The sequence below is a fragment of the Mesocricetus auratus genome, unplaced genomic scaffold (assembly GCF_017639785.1).
Source record: "Mesocricetus auratus isolate SY011 unplaced genomic scaffold, BCM_Maur_2.0 Super-Scaffold_100047, whole genome shotgun sequence".
Lineage (NCBI taxonomy): Eukaryota > Metazoa > Chordata > Mammalia > Rodentia > Cricetidae > Mesocricetus > Mesocricetus auratus.
Window position 1 is genome coordinate 926,352 of NW_024429224.1, and position 16,684 is coordinate 943,035.

Below are 16,684 nucleotides of genomic sequence, written 5' to 3' on the forward strand. Positions count from 1 at the left end.
TTCCAGCCCCGGGACCTTGGAGGGAAGGGGCGGGGTGTCTCGGTGAGCAGATTGGTTGCTTCGGCATCCTGCCTCACTAGGTGGCACCTGGAGCATGGGCTCTCAATAAATCAGCCGTCCCTGTGGGTGGCTCAAAGGGCTCCTCATCTCCCAGTGACAAGCCTGATTCCTGGGTCACACCCATATGGTCTTTAGGGTTCACTCTAGAGATACTGATTTCTAGAGGAGGAGCCCACGCCGTCGTGACCCATCCCACCCGTCATGGGAGTTGTCAGAGGTCTGTGGTGAGGCAGTTGGTCCCAACTTCCTCTGCATGGAGACTCCGTGCTTGGACCTCAGTCTCTGAGCAAGTGGGTATTTATTCCTCGGGACCTCCCACAGCTCCCCACAACCCTCATGAGGTCATGTTCCTAAACTGGCTTCGGGGACTGTCCCTTCGCTTGCCCTCTCCGGGAATTATCTTCTCCCAACGCCCCATCCTCTGTCTCCCCGGAGCCTCTCCTCCCTTCTGCCTGCCAGGGTTTTTCTCTTTGGGTTCGTGCTCTTGCAAATGCTCTTCCACTCCCTGTAGCTTAAATCCTGCCTCCTTCTGGAAATCTCCCCAGCGTCCTCCCTCCCAACATTACACTTGATTTTGGCCGTATGTTGGGCAGGGCCCCATGAGAACTCAGAGACTGCTGCCTGGATCATCACCCTTCCCCTGTGCCAGGACCTGGGGCACCAGCAGGCACCCACGTGTCCCTGCCTTGTATGAAGGCTGGGGAGCAGTGCCCGCCTGGTGCAGGGGGTGCGGGGTGCGTGTGCTTCCGTCAGAGGAACACGACAAAGGCCCTGCCAGGGACCCGGTGGGGCGGAGTGGAGATGGTAGACTCGAAGAGAAGACGTTTGCTCAGTCTGGGCCTCCCGGGGACCTGCTGCCTGTGGACACGAACCAGGATGCCTGGCATGCGGCTCCGCATCCGATGGGAGCCCAAAAGCCTGGCCTCTGTCCAGCACATGCCACTATCCGCCACTATGATTTTATATCTCTTCTCTACCTGTTTCGTCTCAGTGTACCCGAGGGTGGACCCTCGCCCACTGTAGCCCAGGGTGAACCTTCACCCACCCATCATCAAGGGCTTGGCTGGTTCCTAGGAGCCTGTGAGGATGGCTTCATTCCCGTTTCCCGGCCGGTGTTGCCCCCTCAGCCTGGGCAACCCCCGTTTCCCAGGGGATGTGTGTGAACTCCTTCGTTTCTGCTTATGTCCCTTTCTTCCAGGAAGCCATCCCTGGTTTGGTGTCACTCTGGGGGTTCCCACGATCAGCTGAGCTTCTTTGACTCTCTCCGGCTGCCCCCATGTGGTCCTCACTGGTGACCTACCTTTCTGCTGTATTAGTCAGGGTTTGGTCCTTACTCTGTGGCCTCTTGCCTTGCCCTCTCCAGAGTCCACCGTCCTTACTGAATCCCCAGACTCTGAGGGTCCCCTGCCCCTGAGCCATTTCCTGCCTCGGGCTGGCTCCCCTCCTTGGGCAAATTTTCCTCACTCCCACACTCTCAGGCAGATTTTTCCATCTGCTCCGTCTCCTGGTGCTGCCTCCAGACATACACCTTTCAATCCCATCTGTCCCTGAAAGGCATGAACCTGTCCCCAAACCTCAGGCTCACTTACACGGGCTGCCAGCCCCCCTACTGCTTCCCGACCCTCAGAGGGCAGAGCAGGCTTGAAGCTCAGTCCCTGCAGTGTCCTTCACCCTCCACCCTGGGAACCAGGAACCTCGTGCCCAGTCCTCTTATCCCACAGTCTCCCTACATCAGCTGTCCCCATGAAGTCTATTCCCAATGCGGAAGCCAACCTGTAAGTTGGCTGACTCTGTTCAGACTTTCCCCAAGCCACCTCCCCACCAGAGAGTCCCTCCTGGGCTCCCAGGTCCTCAGGAACTGACCCGGGCCTCTACCGTTTCATCAACCATCTCAGGACCTTTGACACGGCTCTCCTTTTGGCTTCTGATGGTCTCCCCATGTCTACACAGCACCCCCTGCTCTTCCACTGAGATCTCTGAGGTCTCCGTGGATTAATTTCTCCAAAGCCACTCCCTAGCACTTTCCATCTCCTCCCTGGCTCACTCATCACCTCGGACACATCACCCTTGTCTATGTGTTCATTATCCGTCTCCTCCACCAGACTCTAAGTCTGGGAGGGCAGGGATTTTCTTTTCTCTCATGTTGGAGCCTCAGTGCCTAGAACAATATTGGACATGCGGTAGACTCAATAAACAGTCACCAAGTTAATGGATAACCAAGTCCATCTTCACCAGACGGTGAAGACCCAGACCACAGGGACATGCCTGTGCTCACCTCCATAGCCTGAGACTCAAGTTGTAAGAAATGCTCAGCGAATGCTGGTTAGCTGCATTGATGAAAGGTTGGATAAACGGGCTAAGAACACTGACTATCCCCGAGGGCTGTGACTTGGGCAGGCGTTTGGTCTGAGTCTGCAGGAATAGGCAGGGTTATCCACCCTGGATTCTCCTGCTTCCTGAGCCGTTCAGGATCTCCTGGCATAGAGGCCCCAAATTCTGCCTGCTCAGATCCTGGAGAATTGCTTTCCCTCTTCCCAACAATGAGGGGAAGTCCAGGGTGCCATGCTGAGCCACATAAAGCTGCTTCTGAGGTTCCCAAGCAGAAAGCCTAGTGCTGGGGGTGTGGAGGGGGGTGTGGGTCTCCTCGGCACTGTGTGTCATCGTGCCAAACAGGGACTAGGCAGGTATGTGACAGCAGAGAGGCAGAGACCAAAGAGGGAGATGCAGTTGTTAGCCCTCGTCACAGAGAAGCGGAGGACTGGGAGGACTGGATAGCCGCGAGAATGCCGGAGCCTTGGCTGGGAGGAGGCCTGTGGGTCTACAGCTGTGTGTACTGGAAATGTGCTGGGACCATGCTTAGCTACCTCCTAATTGTGATCACCCCAGAGTAGGGAGAAGGGCTTGGAATAAAACTCATGTTGCCCAGTTTGATGGTACACACCTCTAATCTCAAAACCCCAGAGGCAGAGGCAAGTGGAGCTCTGTAAGTTCAAGGCCAGCCTGGTCCACACAGTAAATTCCAGGACAGTTAGGACTACACAGAGAAACTCTGTCTCAAGCAAAAAACAAAACAAAACAAAAAGCTCTGTTGCTGATTCTTCTCTATCTATTGACCCAGTAAGTTCATAACCACGTATAGACACCTTTTTCTAAGTTTCCATCTTTAGCCCTCCCTATGGAACTCACTCTGTAGCTCAGCCTGTCCCCGAAACTCAGCAATGCTCCTGCCTCAGCTTTTCTAGTTCTGAGATAGCAAGCATGAGCTCTTATTATGTTTTAAAAAGTTGTCCCTGTGGATGTGTCGGTGCTTCCCAGCTTCATGGTTGTCCCTGTGGATGTGTTGTTGCTTGACCTCCACACTCGGCTTCCCAGCTTCACGGTGAGCAATGGTGTGATCTTCAGGAGGGTAAGAAGAGGGCCAGTTAGATGGATGGTAGCTGATTCATCAGCAGTGAACACCAGTTGTCACCCTCCAACCCCACCAACCTGAAAGCCTGGCTCTACCCAAGGCTAACACAGTTTCCCAGCAACCCCCCCCCCAGACACAGATCAGCAAACTGCAACCCATACAGTCCTTAAAGCTTCAAGCAGTTGAAGAGAAAAAGCAAGAAAAAATAGTATTTCATAAAGTAAGAAAATGATAAGAGCCGGGCGGTGGTGGTACATGCCTTTAATCCCAGCACTCGGGAGGCAGAGGCAGGCAGATCTCTGTGAGTTCGAGGCCAGGCTGGTCCAACAACCTCCAAAACAATACAGAGAAACTGTCTCGTAAAAAAAAGAAAGAAAGAAAGAAAGAAAGAAAGAAAGAAAGAAAATGATAAGTGGTGGTGCATGACTTTGATTCCAGCACTCAGGAGGCAGAGCCAGGCAGATTCTCTGAGTCTGAGGCCAGTATGGTCTACAAAGTGAGTTCCAGGACAGATAGGTCTATACAGAGAAACCCTGGAGAGACGGGTGGCGGGGGAATGTATGTGTGTGTGTGTGTGTGTGTGTGTGTGTGTGTGTGTGTGTGCGTGCATGCGCACGCGTGCCTGCATGAAGGTGCCTATCTATGCCTTGCATACAGGCACAGAAACGAGAAGAAGATGTTGTGTCTTCCTTTTCCTTTGAGGCAGTATCTCTCCCTGAAAGCGGGCTCACATTTCCTCAGCCAGCCTGGAAAACTGCGAGCTCCAGCAACTCTCCTCCCTCCACCCTCCTCAGAGCTGGGGTTATGGCATCCGTGGGGATATCCTGTTTGTTTCATGGATGCTGGGATCTGAACTCTGCTCGCCATGATTTCAGATCAAATGCTCTTAACTGCTGAGCCATCTCTCTAGCAAGAGTCATGTTTTACGGGTCCACAGCCACACCCACTCATTTGGGAGTTGCCCATAGCTGCTTCCCAATTACAATGGCAGAACCGAGGAGACCCACAAAGCCTGCAATATTTATTGTGGGGCTCCTCTGGCATATAACTTGCCTGTCATGTGATGGATGAGCCGCGTGGTCTGGCACCCTGCTTGGTTCTTGTGTCCAACCCTCCACAGTAAAAGAGCATTTGAAGCCCTCTTGCCATGGTGGGCAGCCTCCCCACACGGTGATGCTTTGAGAGCCCCTCTCCCATGATTGGAGATTTCCATGGCTGGCACTCTGGTTTACTCATTCCCAAGTCTCCAGCCTTTGGCACCGGCCTCGGGCAGCATTTGCTGAATCGCACAGACTTCTGCTGTTGCCCATCTGTAAACACTTCAGGTTCTTGTGGTTTTTCCTGACTTGCCTGAACACCAGCCAAGAGGCCTGGTGTGGGGAGGTCAGGTGGATTGCACAGATATGAGTTCAGGTCAGGAAATGTGGTAATTCAGGGGCTTCCCCATGCAAGCTTACTCTGCCCAGCCAGGCAGGTGATAGCCAAGTCCAGCTGGGCAGCAGTAGTGGGATAGGCATGGCGTGACTGTCCAGCATTGCCTGGAAGAGAGGGAAGTTCTTGTTCTAGGAGACAATCCAGCAGAGTGTGGGCAGGGTGTCATGGAGACTGCTGTTTTGTAGGAACATGTCCTAGATGGGGTCTCCAGTGGCTGCTAACCTGGGAACACCTATGGCTTTCTTGGGTGGTGACCAAGGCCAAGCCCTCTTGATGCTTAATGGAAGAGGATAAGGACCACCCACCGGTACGTGCTTGCATACATACTATCCCTGAACTAACTTAACCACTGGCTCACTGTAGGATTGCCATTGATTATGCCAGGGCTTTCAAGGACACCAGTCTAGCCAGATCCAGGGACCTCAAGGCAGGCCTCCTGATTCACTGTGATTTGTGGGAACTTTGAGGACCCAGACCACCATTCTGATTCCCTTACCATGGAAAATCCTCTAAAACCCCAAACTCCAGTCATTCCTTTCTAGTTGGCTTTTTGTTTTTGGAAAGACTTGGGGTTTTCTAATGAGCATTCACAGGGCTCTGTGGCTGTAGATGTTCCCGGGGTCTGCTGTTTGGAAAGGACAGTGACTCGTCCTCCTTGGCAACACCCTGAAGGACTGATTCCTTTCTTTGAGGAAAATCTGTTTTTCATGTGTATATGTGTATGGTGTGTGTGCACATACGTACACATATTCATGCGTGTAGACATACGGGTGTCTGAGACTGACATTTCTCGCCTTCCTTCGTCACTCTCTCCGCCTTTTCCTGATGAGACAGAGCTTCTTACTAGCCCTGGAACTTGCAGTTTTACCCTTGGGTGAGCTAGCTTGTTCCAAGGATCATCTGTCACAGTCTCTGGGCCCTGGGATTCCAGGCAGGCCACCATGCCTACCTGGTTTTTCAGTTAAGTTCTAGGGAGCCAAACTACTGTCCTCATGCTCACATGGCAAGAACTTTACCAGCTGAGCTGTCTCTCCTTGGATCCTACTCCAATCACTCCCTCCCTGGAGGTAATGCCTCCTCTTTCCCTGATCCCTGGCTTCTTGGGACAGTGTGGTGGGACTCTCTGAGACTGCAACTCACAGATCTCTGAACAGGCAGCCGTGGAAGCCACTGTCCTCAGAAGGAATTCACTATGTGTCCTTGTCTCTCTGCAGAAATGGACGAGGTGGCCAGGATCATGCCACGTCAAACCTGGTGTGGCTCAGGACTTGTTTGATGTTTGTGTCTGCCATGAAGCTCAAGGCCTGAAAAGGAGACTCTTCAATCCAGAGCCAGGAAGACATGGCTCGCAGGGGTTCCAGATGTGAACTTGGGTCCTGGTGGTCAGGGCAAGGACTGGTGGGACAGCTCTTCTAGCTGACTCTTTGCATCTCTGTCACACATACCAGACAACCTCCTTTCCATGAGGCCGCCACAGAGGCAAGGGTTCAAATCCCAGCTGGGTCACTTCTCAGTCACTGAGTTGGGGGGGGTGAAGGGTTGTTGGAGTGCCTTGTGTGGCCTTGTGTTCAAGCCCTTCCTGACTATGGAAGGCCTGAGAATGAAGAGTCAGAGAAACAGGAGATACATGGAAGTTATGTAGGAATAACTCTGGGGGCGCTACCTCAAGCCCCGTGGGTTCACTGGGTTGTATGCACAATAAATTAAGGAAAAGACAAAGGACAGCTGAGCTGTGTCACTTGTCGTATCGTGGGTTTGTGGAGGTCTTCTGGGTGCTTCAAGTACAGAATGGAGCTGCGGTGAGGGTGGGGTCTGGGAGAGCATACTCTATTTTAGGAGGCGTGCAGAGGAAATTACCACAGAAGGCAGGGTGAATGGGGGACGCTTGAAGTAGCCAGCAGCCTGTGGTCAGAGCCAGGTCCAGGGCAGAGCTGGGAGAATCTACTACAGAGGCGTTGCAGCAGACCTGGGGTGAGGGGCAAGCTCCATGGTGACACACACCTGGAATCCAGGCACTCCAGAAGCTGGGGTGGAAGATGCTAAGTTCCAGGCTGGTCACATAGCAATATCCTCTTGTAAAACAAACCAAAACCCAAGAGGCTGGCATGTGGCGGGGATAAGAGGGTGTGGTGGCTTGAAAGACAGCGGCCCCCACAGGCTCGTGGGTTTGCATGTTTAGCCCCCAGTCGAACTGTTTATGAAGCATTAGGAGGCGTGGCCTTGTTGAGGAGGCGTGTCACTGGGAGGGGCCTTAGGGGTTTCAAAAGCCCACACCAGGCCTGGTGTCTCTTTCTCTTTGCTTGACTGCCTTCCAGTGAACCGGGATGAAGCTCTCAACCCTATGCCTGCCCGACATGCTCCCTGCCATGATGACAGACTACCCTCTGAAGCTGTAAGCAAGCCCCCAGGTAGATGCTTCCTTTTATAGGAGCTGCCTTGGCCGTGGTGTCTCCTCACAGCAACGGGACAGTGACTAAGACAGAGGCGGAAAAGGGGGAGAAGGAAGGCAACAAGGAGAAGATGTGGGGACAGCCATGCTGGGCAGCTCACGCGGGCAGGTGCGTAGTGGGACTAAGAAGGGAGCTCGTGTGCTGAGGGTCACCCAGCAGGTGCACAGTGGGGTTTGGACCAAGGCAGGTAGATTGGCACCTGGTCTTATTGTGAAGTCTGAGCTCTGTCACCTGTGCCCAGGCAGTGTCAAGAGAGAGCACCCAGCCTGGCCAGACTCCATACCGCTTAACTCAGTGGGAGCAGGGCATTTGGGCTCCTCCTGGGCTCCATTCGGTCTTAGACAGGGAAGTTCAACAGGAAAATCTGGGGCATGAAAACAGCCCGGAGGCTGTTGGAGCACATCGTACCTCAGTGTATGTGATAGGAAGCCATGCCTACACCCTCCAGTTCCTGGACTCTCCATCCCTCCCAGTCCTCTGTGGCCGGCCCCTCCCTGGCAAGTGCTTTCTAGGATCCGCTGACCTGATCACAAGCCCTCGTGTTCCTGCACTTACCCTCTTTGCTCTCAGATCTCTGCGTGGTAAGTCTTCCTAGATCCAGAAGATTTCCCGCTCGGCCGAGCCTAGGACTTGACAGAGCTGGCAGTGTCTGCATGCTGGCCTGTTGGTGTGACCTTTCTAGAGGCAACGATGACCAGTCTTGTACCAGGCTCCTGTCCTCTCTCCTGCAAGCCCTCTGCAGGGTTCCCATTCCCTCACTGCTCCTCCCTCCTATCCGTGTCTGCCCACTCCTTTTATCTCTTTTTCCGTTCCTTCCCACTTCCCTCTCGCCCCTCCTTTTTTTTCCTTTTGACAGGATCTCTGGTAGCTGAGGCTGGCCTCCAGTGTATCAGAGGATGGCTTTGAACTTCTGATCCTCTTGTCTTCATCTACAAGTGCTGGGATTACCAAGCTCCGCTTAATGCAGAGCTGGGGCTAGAACCTGGGACTTCCTGCATGCAAGGTGAGCACCCTACCATCTAAGCCATTCCACAGCCCCTATTTAACTCCTTTCTGTGCATGCAGCAATAGTCCTGGAGGCCGAGCAAGGCTTTGCAGTGAGCTGGCCTAATAGGCTATGCAGGGAACTGCAGGTCTCAGACGGATACAGATGCCATCCTTCCTGCGGCTCTGAGCTCCCTGACCTCTCTGCGGTGGTCTGTATTCCTCAAACATCAGGCTCTACAGCAGAGCCCCTTGTGCCCAGCCCCAGCCCTCCTTCTGCTGCCTCACTCAGCCCTCTGGAGCAGACCAACTATGGCAACAAGAGCCTTCAAGTCACCCTGGGCTGTCCCCTTCTCTGCTGACCCTGCAACTGCACCCAAGATCCCCACAGGGTCTTGAATCTGTGAACTCTCCCCCCTCCACCTCCATCACCTGCTGGAGTCCCCGGGGTCTTTACCTTCAATAATAGCAGTGGCCCCTGTGGCCTCTCTGAGTTCACTCTGACCATTCTCCATGCAGCAGCCAAGGAGCCTCCTGGGTCAGCCCCTGGCCACGGCCCACACCCCCCAGTCCACGGAGCTCTCCAAGAAGCCATCTCCGACCTTTCTCGTGAGCCCTCTTGCACCTGACCACCCCCCCCTGAGCACACTGGCCATCATCCAAACCTCTACCCATGAGCCTTTGCACAGGCTCTGCCCACGCCTACGGGATGGCCCCTTGTGCTCTGTGCAGCCTGGCCCGTCGTAACACTGCTGGAGGTATTCCCCTGCCACCCCCCCCACCCCCGTCTGCTTTCCCAGCAGCGTCTATCTGATGGAAGTGTGGAAGTGTGTGCTTCTCCTCAGCTAGATGACAAACCCACAGGACGAGGGATGCTGGCTACGCCAGGCCTGCACCAGAGCGAGGCCCAGCCCAGTACTTGCAGACTCTTGGTAGAGTTCACAGACTTTTGCTGCCTTGTGCAAAGGCAGGCCTTTCTGCCTCGTCAACCCTGTGTTTACGGTTTGTCCTACAGAAGTTACCAGACAGATGTGCATGGGGTACATGCATCAAGATACTCACTGCAGGGTTGTGGGTGTAGCTCAGTTGGTAGCGAGTTTACCTAGAATGCATGAAATCCTGGGTTCAATCCCCGGCACTGAACTGAAAGCCAGGCATGGTGCCACATGCGCATGCCCAGTGCTTGAGGAGTGGGAACCACAAGATGAGAAGTTCAAGGCCATCCTTGACCACACAATGAATTCTTTGCCAGCCTGGAGTTACATGGGACTCTACTTTTAAAAGAAAAAATAATAATAATTGATTGTACGGCTGCTTGTTTGCATGGCAACCCGTAGTAAACTAGGTGTCCATGGGCAAGGGATTGATTCAGCAGTCACAGCCAAAGGGTGCAACAGGAGATGAGCCCCAAAGCACTGATGTGTCACCAAGGAAAGGAAGGGGATTGTGGTGGGGACACACATTCATCATAAGGGAGTCCTGGAGGGCGGGAACTCTGATAGCATCTGTAAACATGATTATTGATGGATGGACAAAATGCCAGAGAATCAAGCTCTGTTCCTTGGCTGGACCAGAGAAGGCAGCACCCCACGCTGGAGGCACAGCTAGCATGGAAGCCCGGGTCTCCTTCCCAAGACTCTGGACCTCATTGTGAGAGGCTTAGCCAAGCCCTTCAGCAGCTTGCCAGCCTGCCCCAGGCTCACAGCTAAGGCTGGCCTTGAACTCACTATCCTCCTACCGAAGCCTCCCAGGTACTTGGAATCACAGATGTGCTATAGCTCACTCAGCTTCAGCCCTGTCCTATGTGCTATGTCCCCACTGTGTACTGCTCAGGAAGAAGCTCTGACTGCCCATCTGCAAATGAACCCCAGACATCCCCCCCTCGGTGCTCCCAGGGCCCTAGGAAACTCACCTATGGACTGGAGGAATATGGTCCCATTCTCTACACTTAGGCCTCCTCCACCCCAAAACAGCCCTCCCCAGGCACCCTTAATGAGGAGATCCAGGGAGCCTGGTGCCCACAGCAGGCCTGGGTAGAGCTAGCTTCCCTGTAATTAAGGCAGGAGGAGGCTGGGAGCCGGGATCCTGTCATCCAAGGTGGGGGGGGGGGGGGGAGGGGTGAAGGAACAGGAGGAGCCTTCTTGTGGCCAGGCTGACCACATCTGCAGCCGCTGGCTCTCTGGGAGCCACTGCCAGCTGGGAAGGCCCTAGTGTAGGTGTCGTTATGTGTCAGCATCGCCTTGGTCCAAGCCCATTCAGTAGAGGACAGTACCATGGGCTCCTAGCAGGAAAACCTTCACCTGAGCCCTGTAGATGTCTGCCTGTCCCCCATCCCTCTCCTCTTGATCCCTCTACCCCAACTCCATGGCCATTCTTCCAAAATCAGCGGATCACTGAGGCGTGGCTCCTAGGAGTCAGCAGTGCGGAGGGGCAGACGGCTTCTCCTCTCCTGCAAGAGCGGCTGAGCGTGGGGGAGGTTGGGAAGGAGACGTTCAAAGGCTCACCCGGCATCCCCTGGAAAGGAGGTCAACCTCTGAACGGATGCTTCCAGCCCCCTGTGGCCCTAGGGTCCAGCTCTGTTCCTCCTGGCTCTGTCCTGGTGCTCTCTCCCCTGTCCAACCCATCCAGATCCTGGTCACATTTCTCCTGCTGGACCCAGATGAAGTCTTCCCTGCTATGGTCCTGGCCTGCAGTGCTTGGAGCAGAGTGATGCTGAGCTAATGACAATATCTTTGGCACGAAGGCTGTGGCCTCTCTAGGACACAGACCTGCCCGGCTCACACTCACAAGCTGTGGCCTGGGCATACCTCTAAGCTGCATGGTACTTGTCTGTGAAATGGGTTTCTATGAGAAGTAACCCTTGGGAGGCTCACAGGAGCCAGCGTGGGTAAACACTCCAAATGGTACCACTTGTTGCCGTGTGACCGCAGCTCCTCTTGTTGAAGCTGTATACACACACATTCAGCCCATCCTGTCCCATCATTCCCGCTGGCCAGAGAGGCCTTTCCAAGGGACCTGGGATCATGTCACCAACCAGATGTCCAGTCCCATCCTCTCTGCCTCCCTCTCCACTTTTTATCTTTTCATTCTAGCCTCGAGAACACATCTGACAAATGTCTGCTGTGCAGGCGTCTGTACCTGGCTAACTCCTATGCATCCTTGGGGACCTGGCTGAGGGAGCACCGTGGCCGTCTCTCTCATTCCAGTGAGGCCCACGCCGCCGAGCTCCCGAGGAACTACTGTGCAGCACACTCCATTGCATTTGCTATGAGACCCGGATGCTGTTGCCCCTGCAGTGGGCTCTCTGCTGCAGACCCAGCACAGTACAGTGTCTGGCAAGGACTGGATTTTCAAAAAATATTTAGTGACTGAATGGATGGATGAGTCAATTTCTGCATCCCACACTGCAGGAAGTGTCTGAGAACAGATTTGAGTGGGAGGTTCCTGCAAGGCCTGGGAGAAGCCCCTGGGCTTTGGGGCTCTAGGTGGTGAACAGCAGACACCCCTATCTCCTCCCACGAGTAGGTCAGCCTCCCCCGACCATTGGCACAGGCCCCTGGGGCCCCAGAGCCGGCTTTCCAGATGTTAAGCCCCACATCTGTCTTACCTCCTAGCTTTTCCATCTGCACTGCCGGTCCAGATCCCCGCAGCCAGCATCGCGGGCAGCCAGGCCAGCCATCCCCAGCGGCTTCCTATTTTAGACATCTCGCCGCCTCGGTCCCTTCTAATGTTTCCAGGCAGGCTGCGGGGGGAGGAGAAAGAGGTTACTGCTACTTTAAATGTACTGTATGAAGGCGAGGGCTGGAAAGGGGCCTGCTTGCAGGAATACCCAGTCATCTAGTTGGAGAAGCCGCCAGATGGAATACAAAAGAAGCTCAGGCGCTCATGGAGACGGCCTCGGTTCATAAATCAGGTGGGGCAGCGGCCCAGGGGCCCACACACCATGGAGCCCGACTCCCTCCTGGACCCAGGCGACTCCTACGGTAGGTGAGCCGAGCCAGCTAAGCGGCTAAGTGGCAGAGTTTGGGATTTTAGCCCACTGCTCCAGCAGACTTTGCTTAGCTGTGGGAGTCAGAGTTGAAGGGGTCGGGGGAGGCAGGCATCTGGGTGCCATCTGGCCTCCGGGATCGGGGCAGGCATGGGTGTCCTGGATCATGGGTCAGGGGGCTGAAGGCTCCGTCTCCTTAGACGTGGCACTGGCATGGTCCAGTAACAGGGTTGTTTCTTGGCTGCTTGAACTTTGCTCTTGGCTAGAAAGGAAAGTAAGTTTATAGCCCCCTGTTCCTCTGTCGCACTCACCGTCCCCCAGGTCTGCTTGCTGCTGTGGCAAATTCAATTAGTGAGGTCTGTAGAGAAACAGAAATGAGCAGGCAACTGAATGTACCTTGTAATTAAAGGCCAGGGCTGAGCTGAAAGCTGCCAGCTCCCCACTCTGGTACAAAAGGCCCCAGGCTGCTGTAGCTGGGAAGCTGCCCTGCTCAGCTCCCCGGGGCCACCGGGAGCCCTGAGCAGAGCTGGAGAAAAGTTGCAGGGGTCAGAGCCCAGGCTGTGGTTCCCCCAGGGAGTTTCATCAGGCTTGGGACCCCCGCCCCAGGGACGCAGGTACCCAAGCTTACTGTGTAGTTCGCTGTCCAGACCACTGCCCATTTGGTCAGGATGCTGGCACACGGTGGCTGTCTCCCAGCAACAGAGAGCAGCAGGAGGGCGGGAGCATAGCTGAGGCCAGGTGGAGGGTTTTGGTGGTGAGACAGGGCCGTTAGCCTCAGATAGGGAGGCCTTCTGTAAGTAATGACTTAGGTGAATCTTCTCGGGCTGTAGCCCTCTGGAGACCTTTTTTCTCCCTCCAGACTCCCTTGCTCCAGCGGGCCTGGCAGCCTGGCCCAGAGTCAAGGCTAAATTCCAGTCGTCCTGCAGCAGCCCAGCTCTGTCCATGTTTCAAGCTGCAGCCCTCAGGAGAGCTAGGCCAGGCCCTACTACAGACGGACCTGGCATCTTCAGACAGTCAGGCGACCTGTGGGTCACTTAATCCAAGTAACCGTCAGTCCTCGGAGGGTGGGGGAGGGGAGGGGAATACAGCTTCCCTTCTGGAAGAGGTTTTAGTCCGGAACGGAGGCCATCCATGATCCCCAGACCTGCTTTAGGGGATGTATTCCTGATGGGGAGCCTGGGGATACATGGTCTGGGCTGTGAGATAGGCTTACTGCTTCCATAGTTGTCTACCTCAAATGTGGCCTGGCCTGGGCATAACTCATAAAGGCTCCTTCATGTTGCCCAAGGGAGACGCAGACCCAATCCAACCTGGGGGATCATGGGGGATATGGAGCAGTGGCCTGGACCAATCTGACAAAGCAAAGTTCTGGTGGTCCAGGAGCAGCTCCCCACTCAGGGACATATCAGGAGCCAACAGGCCCCCTCTTAGTCCTCTGGGTTTGCCAGCAGCAGCCTCTGGGCAGGAGGAGGCTGGAAACTGAGGCAGATCCCATCTCAGTGGAGTGCAACCTGCCCCTTGTCTTAGCCTGTTGGTCTTCTGGATTCTGCGAGGGCAGAGTGCGTGTGTCTTGGACCTGGGAAGGAGGCACAGTTACAGAAGAGGATCCAGGGAAGGTCAGGAAGGGCAGAGGAGGGGCCCCTGAGAGCGAACTCTCTCTGGGATTGGTCCCGGAGCTGAGCAGGCCCTGGCCTCCCAGCAAGCCAGCCTCAGAGGTCTGCCTAGGGCTGAAACCCATCCTGGGCCAGAGCAAGAGACAAAGCCTCCTCCAGCCCTCCCAGGTTAGTCCGTGAGTGGGGACTGCCCCCAGGAAGGAGCCCAGGCATTGTGGAGCCCCTTATCCCGGTATCTGGGAAGGCTTTCCAAAAGAGGTGACTTCCCGACACTGGTAGCCCGTCAGAGTGGATGGCCACCACACAATGTTGTAGGATGGCCAGTCTTCACTGTCCCAGAAGCTAGAATATAAGACTGTTTCCGGTGACCTGGTTTCTGCCGAGGGCTCCCTTCTGTTGAGTTGTCACATGGTCTTGCCTCAGTCTGTGCACACGGAGAGAAAAGATGAGTGCTTTGGTTTTGCCGGATCAGGGAGCCACCTCATTTAACCTTGGTTTCTTCCATGAGGCCCCATCTCCATGTCCTGCCCACTGGGAGTGTGGGCAGGTCTCAGGTCCTCCACGACCCCGTCCCTGAACGCTTCCTTCTGGCTTCTCGGACAGACACACCTGTGGCTTCCTCTCATTTTTTGACCCCTCTTTCCTTCTATCCACGTGACCTTGCTTTCGGTCTGAGCCACCCAACTGCTCTTCCTTCTCCAGCTCTGCTGTCCCGACCACTCCATAATGTCCTGACCACTCCATGCTGTCCTGTCCCGCCCACTCCAGGGTCTTGCACCTGCAGTTTCCTGTCTGGGGCATTCTCCCACTTTCTCTGTGCTGATCTAACTTCTGTTTCTTGTCCTAGCTGCTGGAGGTTGTATTTTCTGAGAAGCCTTCTCCCTCTAGGGCATGCTCCCCATTCCATTGGACCTCACCCCTCAGTGTCTCTTGTCCAGTCTGTTCTGGTCTGTGGATTTCATTGGTATGGGATTAACTGCACAGCCCCCTTTAATCTCTAAACTCTCTGAATCCTCAGAGCACACCTCTCTGCTTGGCATTGGTGGGCACCCAAATAGACTGGTGAGTGGGCAAGGAGCTGAATGAATGCAGTTCACCCAGGCAAAGAGGCCAGGAAGGCGTCCCGGGCAGACGGAAGGAGGTGGGAAGGCCCGGGGGCCGGGACGCTGGAAGACTCAGCTGAGCTCTTTGAAAGGCCCTGGGGACCTGACGGGTAAAAGTTGGATGTATCCAAGCTGGGTGGAACTCTGGGCCCTCCTCCCTTCTTCAATTGTGCAAGACAGCTTGGCTTCCATTCACAGGTGTTCGGGGAGTTGGCCACAGGGCAGGGTCATAGCTATCACACTTATGTGCAAAAGATATGGGACACACCCTTCAGTCCCAGCACTCTGAAGGCAGAAACAGGTGGATTTCCATGAGTTCAAGGTCAGCCTAGTCTACAGAATAAATTCCAGGACAGCCAGTCTCAAATAGATAGATAGATAGATAGATAGATAGATAGATAGATAGATAGATAGATGAATGAATATCAAGACTAGAGAATGTAACATGATAAATAAATGACCCAGAGACAGAGACTGAGGCTCAACCTGAAGATCGGGAAGCAAAGCAGAGGCCGCTAGCCCTTACCACTGCCTCAGGCTGAATGGGCTGATCCTGCTGTCTCTCCTCATTGTGACTGGAGAATGAATGCTCCCGTCTTCAGCATGGCTAGAGAATGAACTCAGTCCTTGCTTCTGTTTTACATACCTCTCACGAGTCCTGAGATTAAAGGTGTGGGATACAATTCTCTTTTAGACTGATTGACCTTTGTGTAGATCTGGGTGGCCTTGGACTCACAGAGATCCGTCTACCTCTTAATCCCGATTCCTAGGATTAAAGGTGTGCACCACCACCTCCTAGCTTCTGGGTGCTGGGATTAAAGGTATGTTCCTGACTTCCAGGGATTGTGGCTGACTTTGCTTTCTGAATCCTCAGGCAAGCTTTAATAAATCATAAATAACATATCACTGCATGCAGGTCTCCTTGGTCAAGGCCAAAGAGGGCTAGGGGTCAGAGCAGACTGAAGAGCAGGGTCTTGCAGCTAATCAGAGGCAGCATGCTCTAGGCTCCTAGTGTGCCTTCACTAAGCTGACTCCTATCTAAGACCCTAAAAAGTCAAGGGCAGAGCCTGTCTTGCCTGCATCGGGAGCTCTGCGGTAAGGGTGCAGTCATGTATTGTGAGTGAATATGGTATTATTTCCGGTGAAGCAATCACAGCTCATTCCCCTCAGTACTGGAGATTGAGCCCAGGACCCCAAACGTGCCAGACAAGGACTCAGCCACTGACCTGCGTCCTTAGCCACACACCCTCTCTTTTATTTTGAGACAGGGTCTTATCACATAGCCTTGGCACTAAGCTATATAGACAAGGCCAACCTCAGACTCACAGACATCCACCTGCCTCTTCCTCCCAAGTGCTAGGACTAAAGGCGTGAGCCACCACACCACAGCTTTTGTTTTTGTTCTTTATTTTAAAACAGGGCCTCTGTAAATTAGTTAACCAGGCTAGCAATGAACTCATTCTGTAGCTCAGGCAGGACTCAAACTTGACAACCGTCCTGCCTCTGCTTCCTGGGCAACTGGAACCGCAGACCTGTGTCACTAGGGTCAGCTAATCGCACTATTTTTGGAGTACTTGCTCTGAGTCAGGTGCCAGGAAGTGTCTCTGCTGCACACGGTCCACCTGAGTACTCACAATCAGCCT

At 54.3% G+C, this 16,684-nt stretch overlaps 1 protein-coding gene and 1 long non-coding RNA gene across 2 annotated transcripts in view; one reads left to right on the plus strand and one right to left on the minus strand.

Annotated features, from left to right (window-relative positions):
• Window positions 1–4,523: 4,523 nt before the first annotated feature.
• Window positions 4,524–12,147, minus strand: LOC121136062. The gene is made up of 3 exons (XR_005873170.1): window positions 11,945–12,147; window positions 6,044–10,851; window positions 4,524–5,007 (listed from the first exon to the last, which is right to left on the minus strand). It is a non-coding gene; the product is annotated as an uncharacterized LOC121136062 (long non-coding RNA).
• An 8-nt stretch (window positions 12,148–12,155) lies between these two features.
• The window catches only part of LOC101834130 (DAB2 interacting protein), a 172,840-nt gene continuing 168,311 nt past the window's right edge, over window positions 12,156–16,684 (plus strand). The window contains exon 1 of the mRNA XM_013122020.3: window positions 12,156–12,320. Within this exon, the coding sequence (XP_012977474.1) occupies window positions 12,281–12,320 (40 nt within the window). The 5' untranslated portion in view covers window positions 12,156–12,280. The remainder of the gene's footprint in view (window positions 12,321–16,684) is intronic.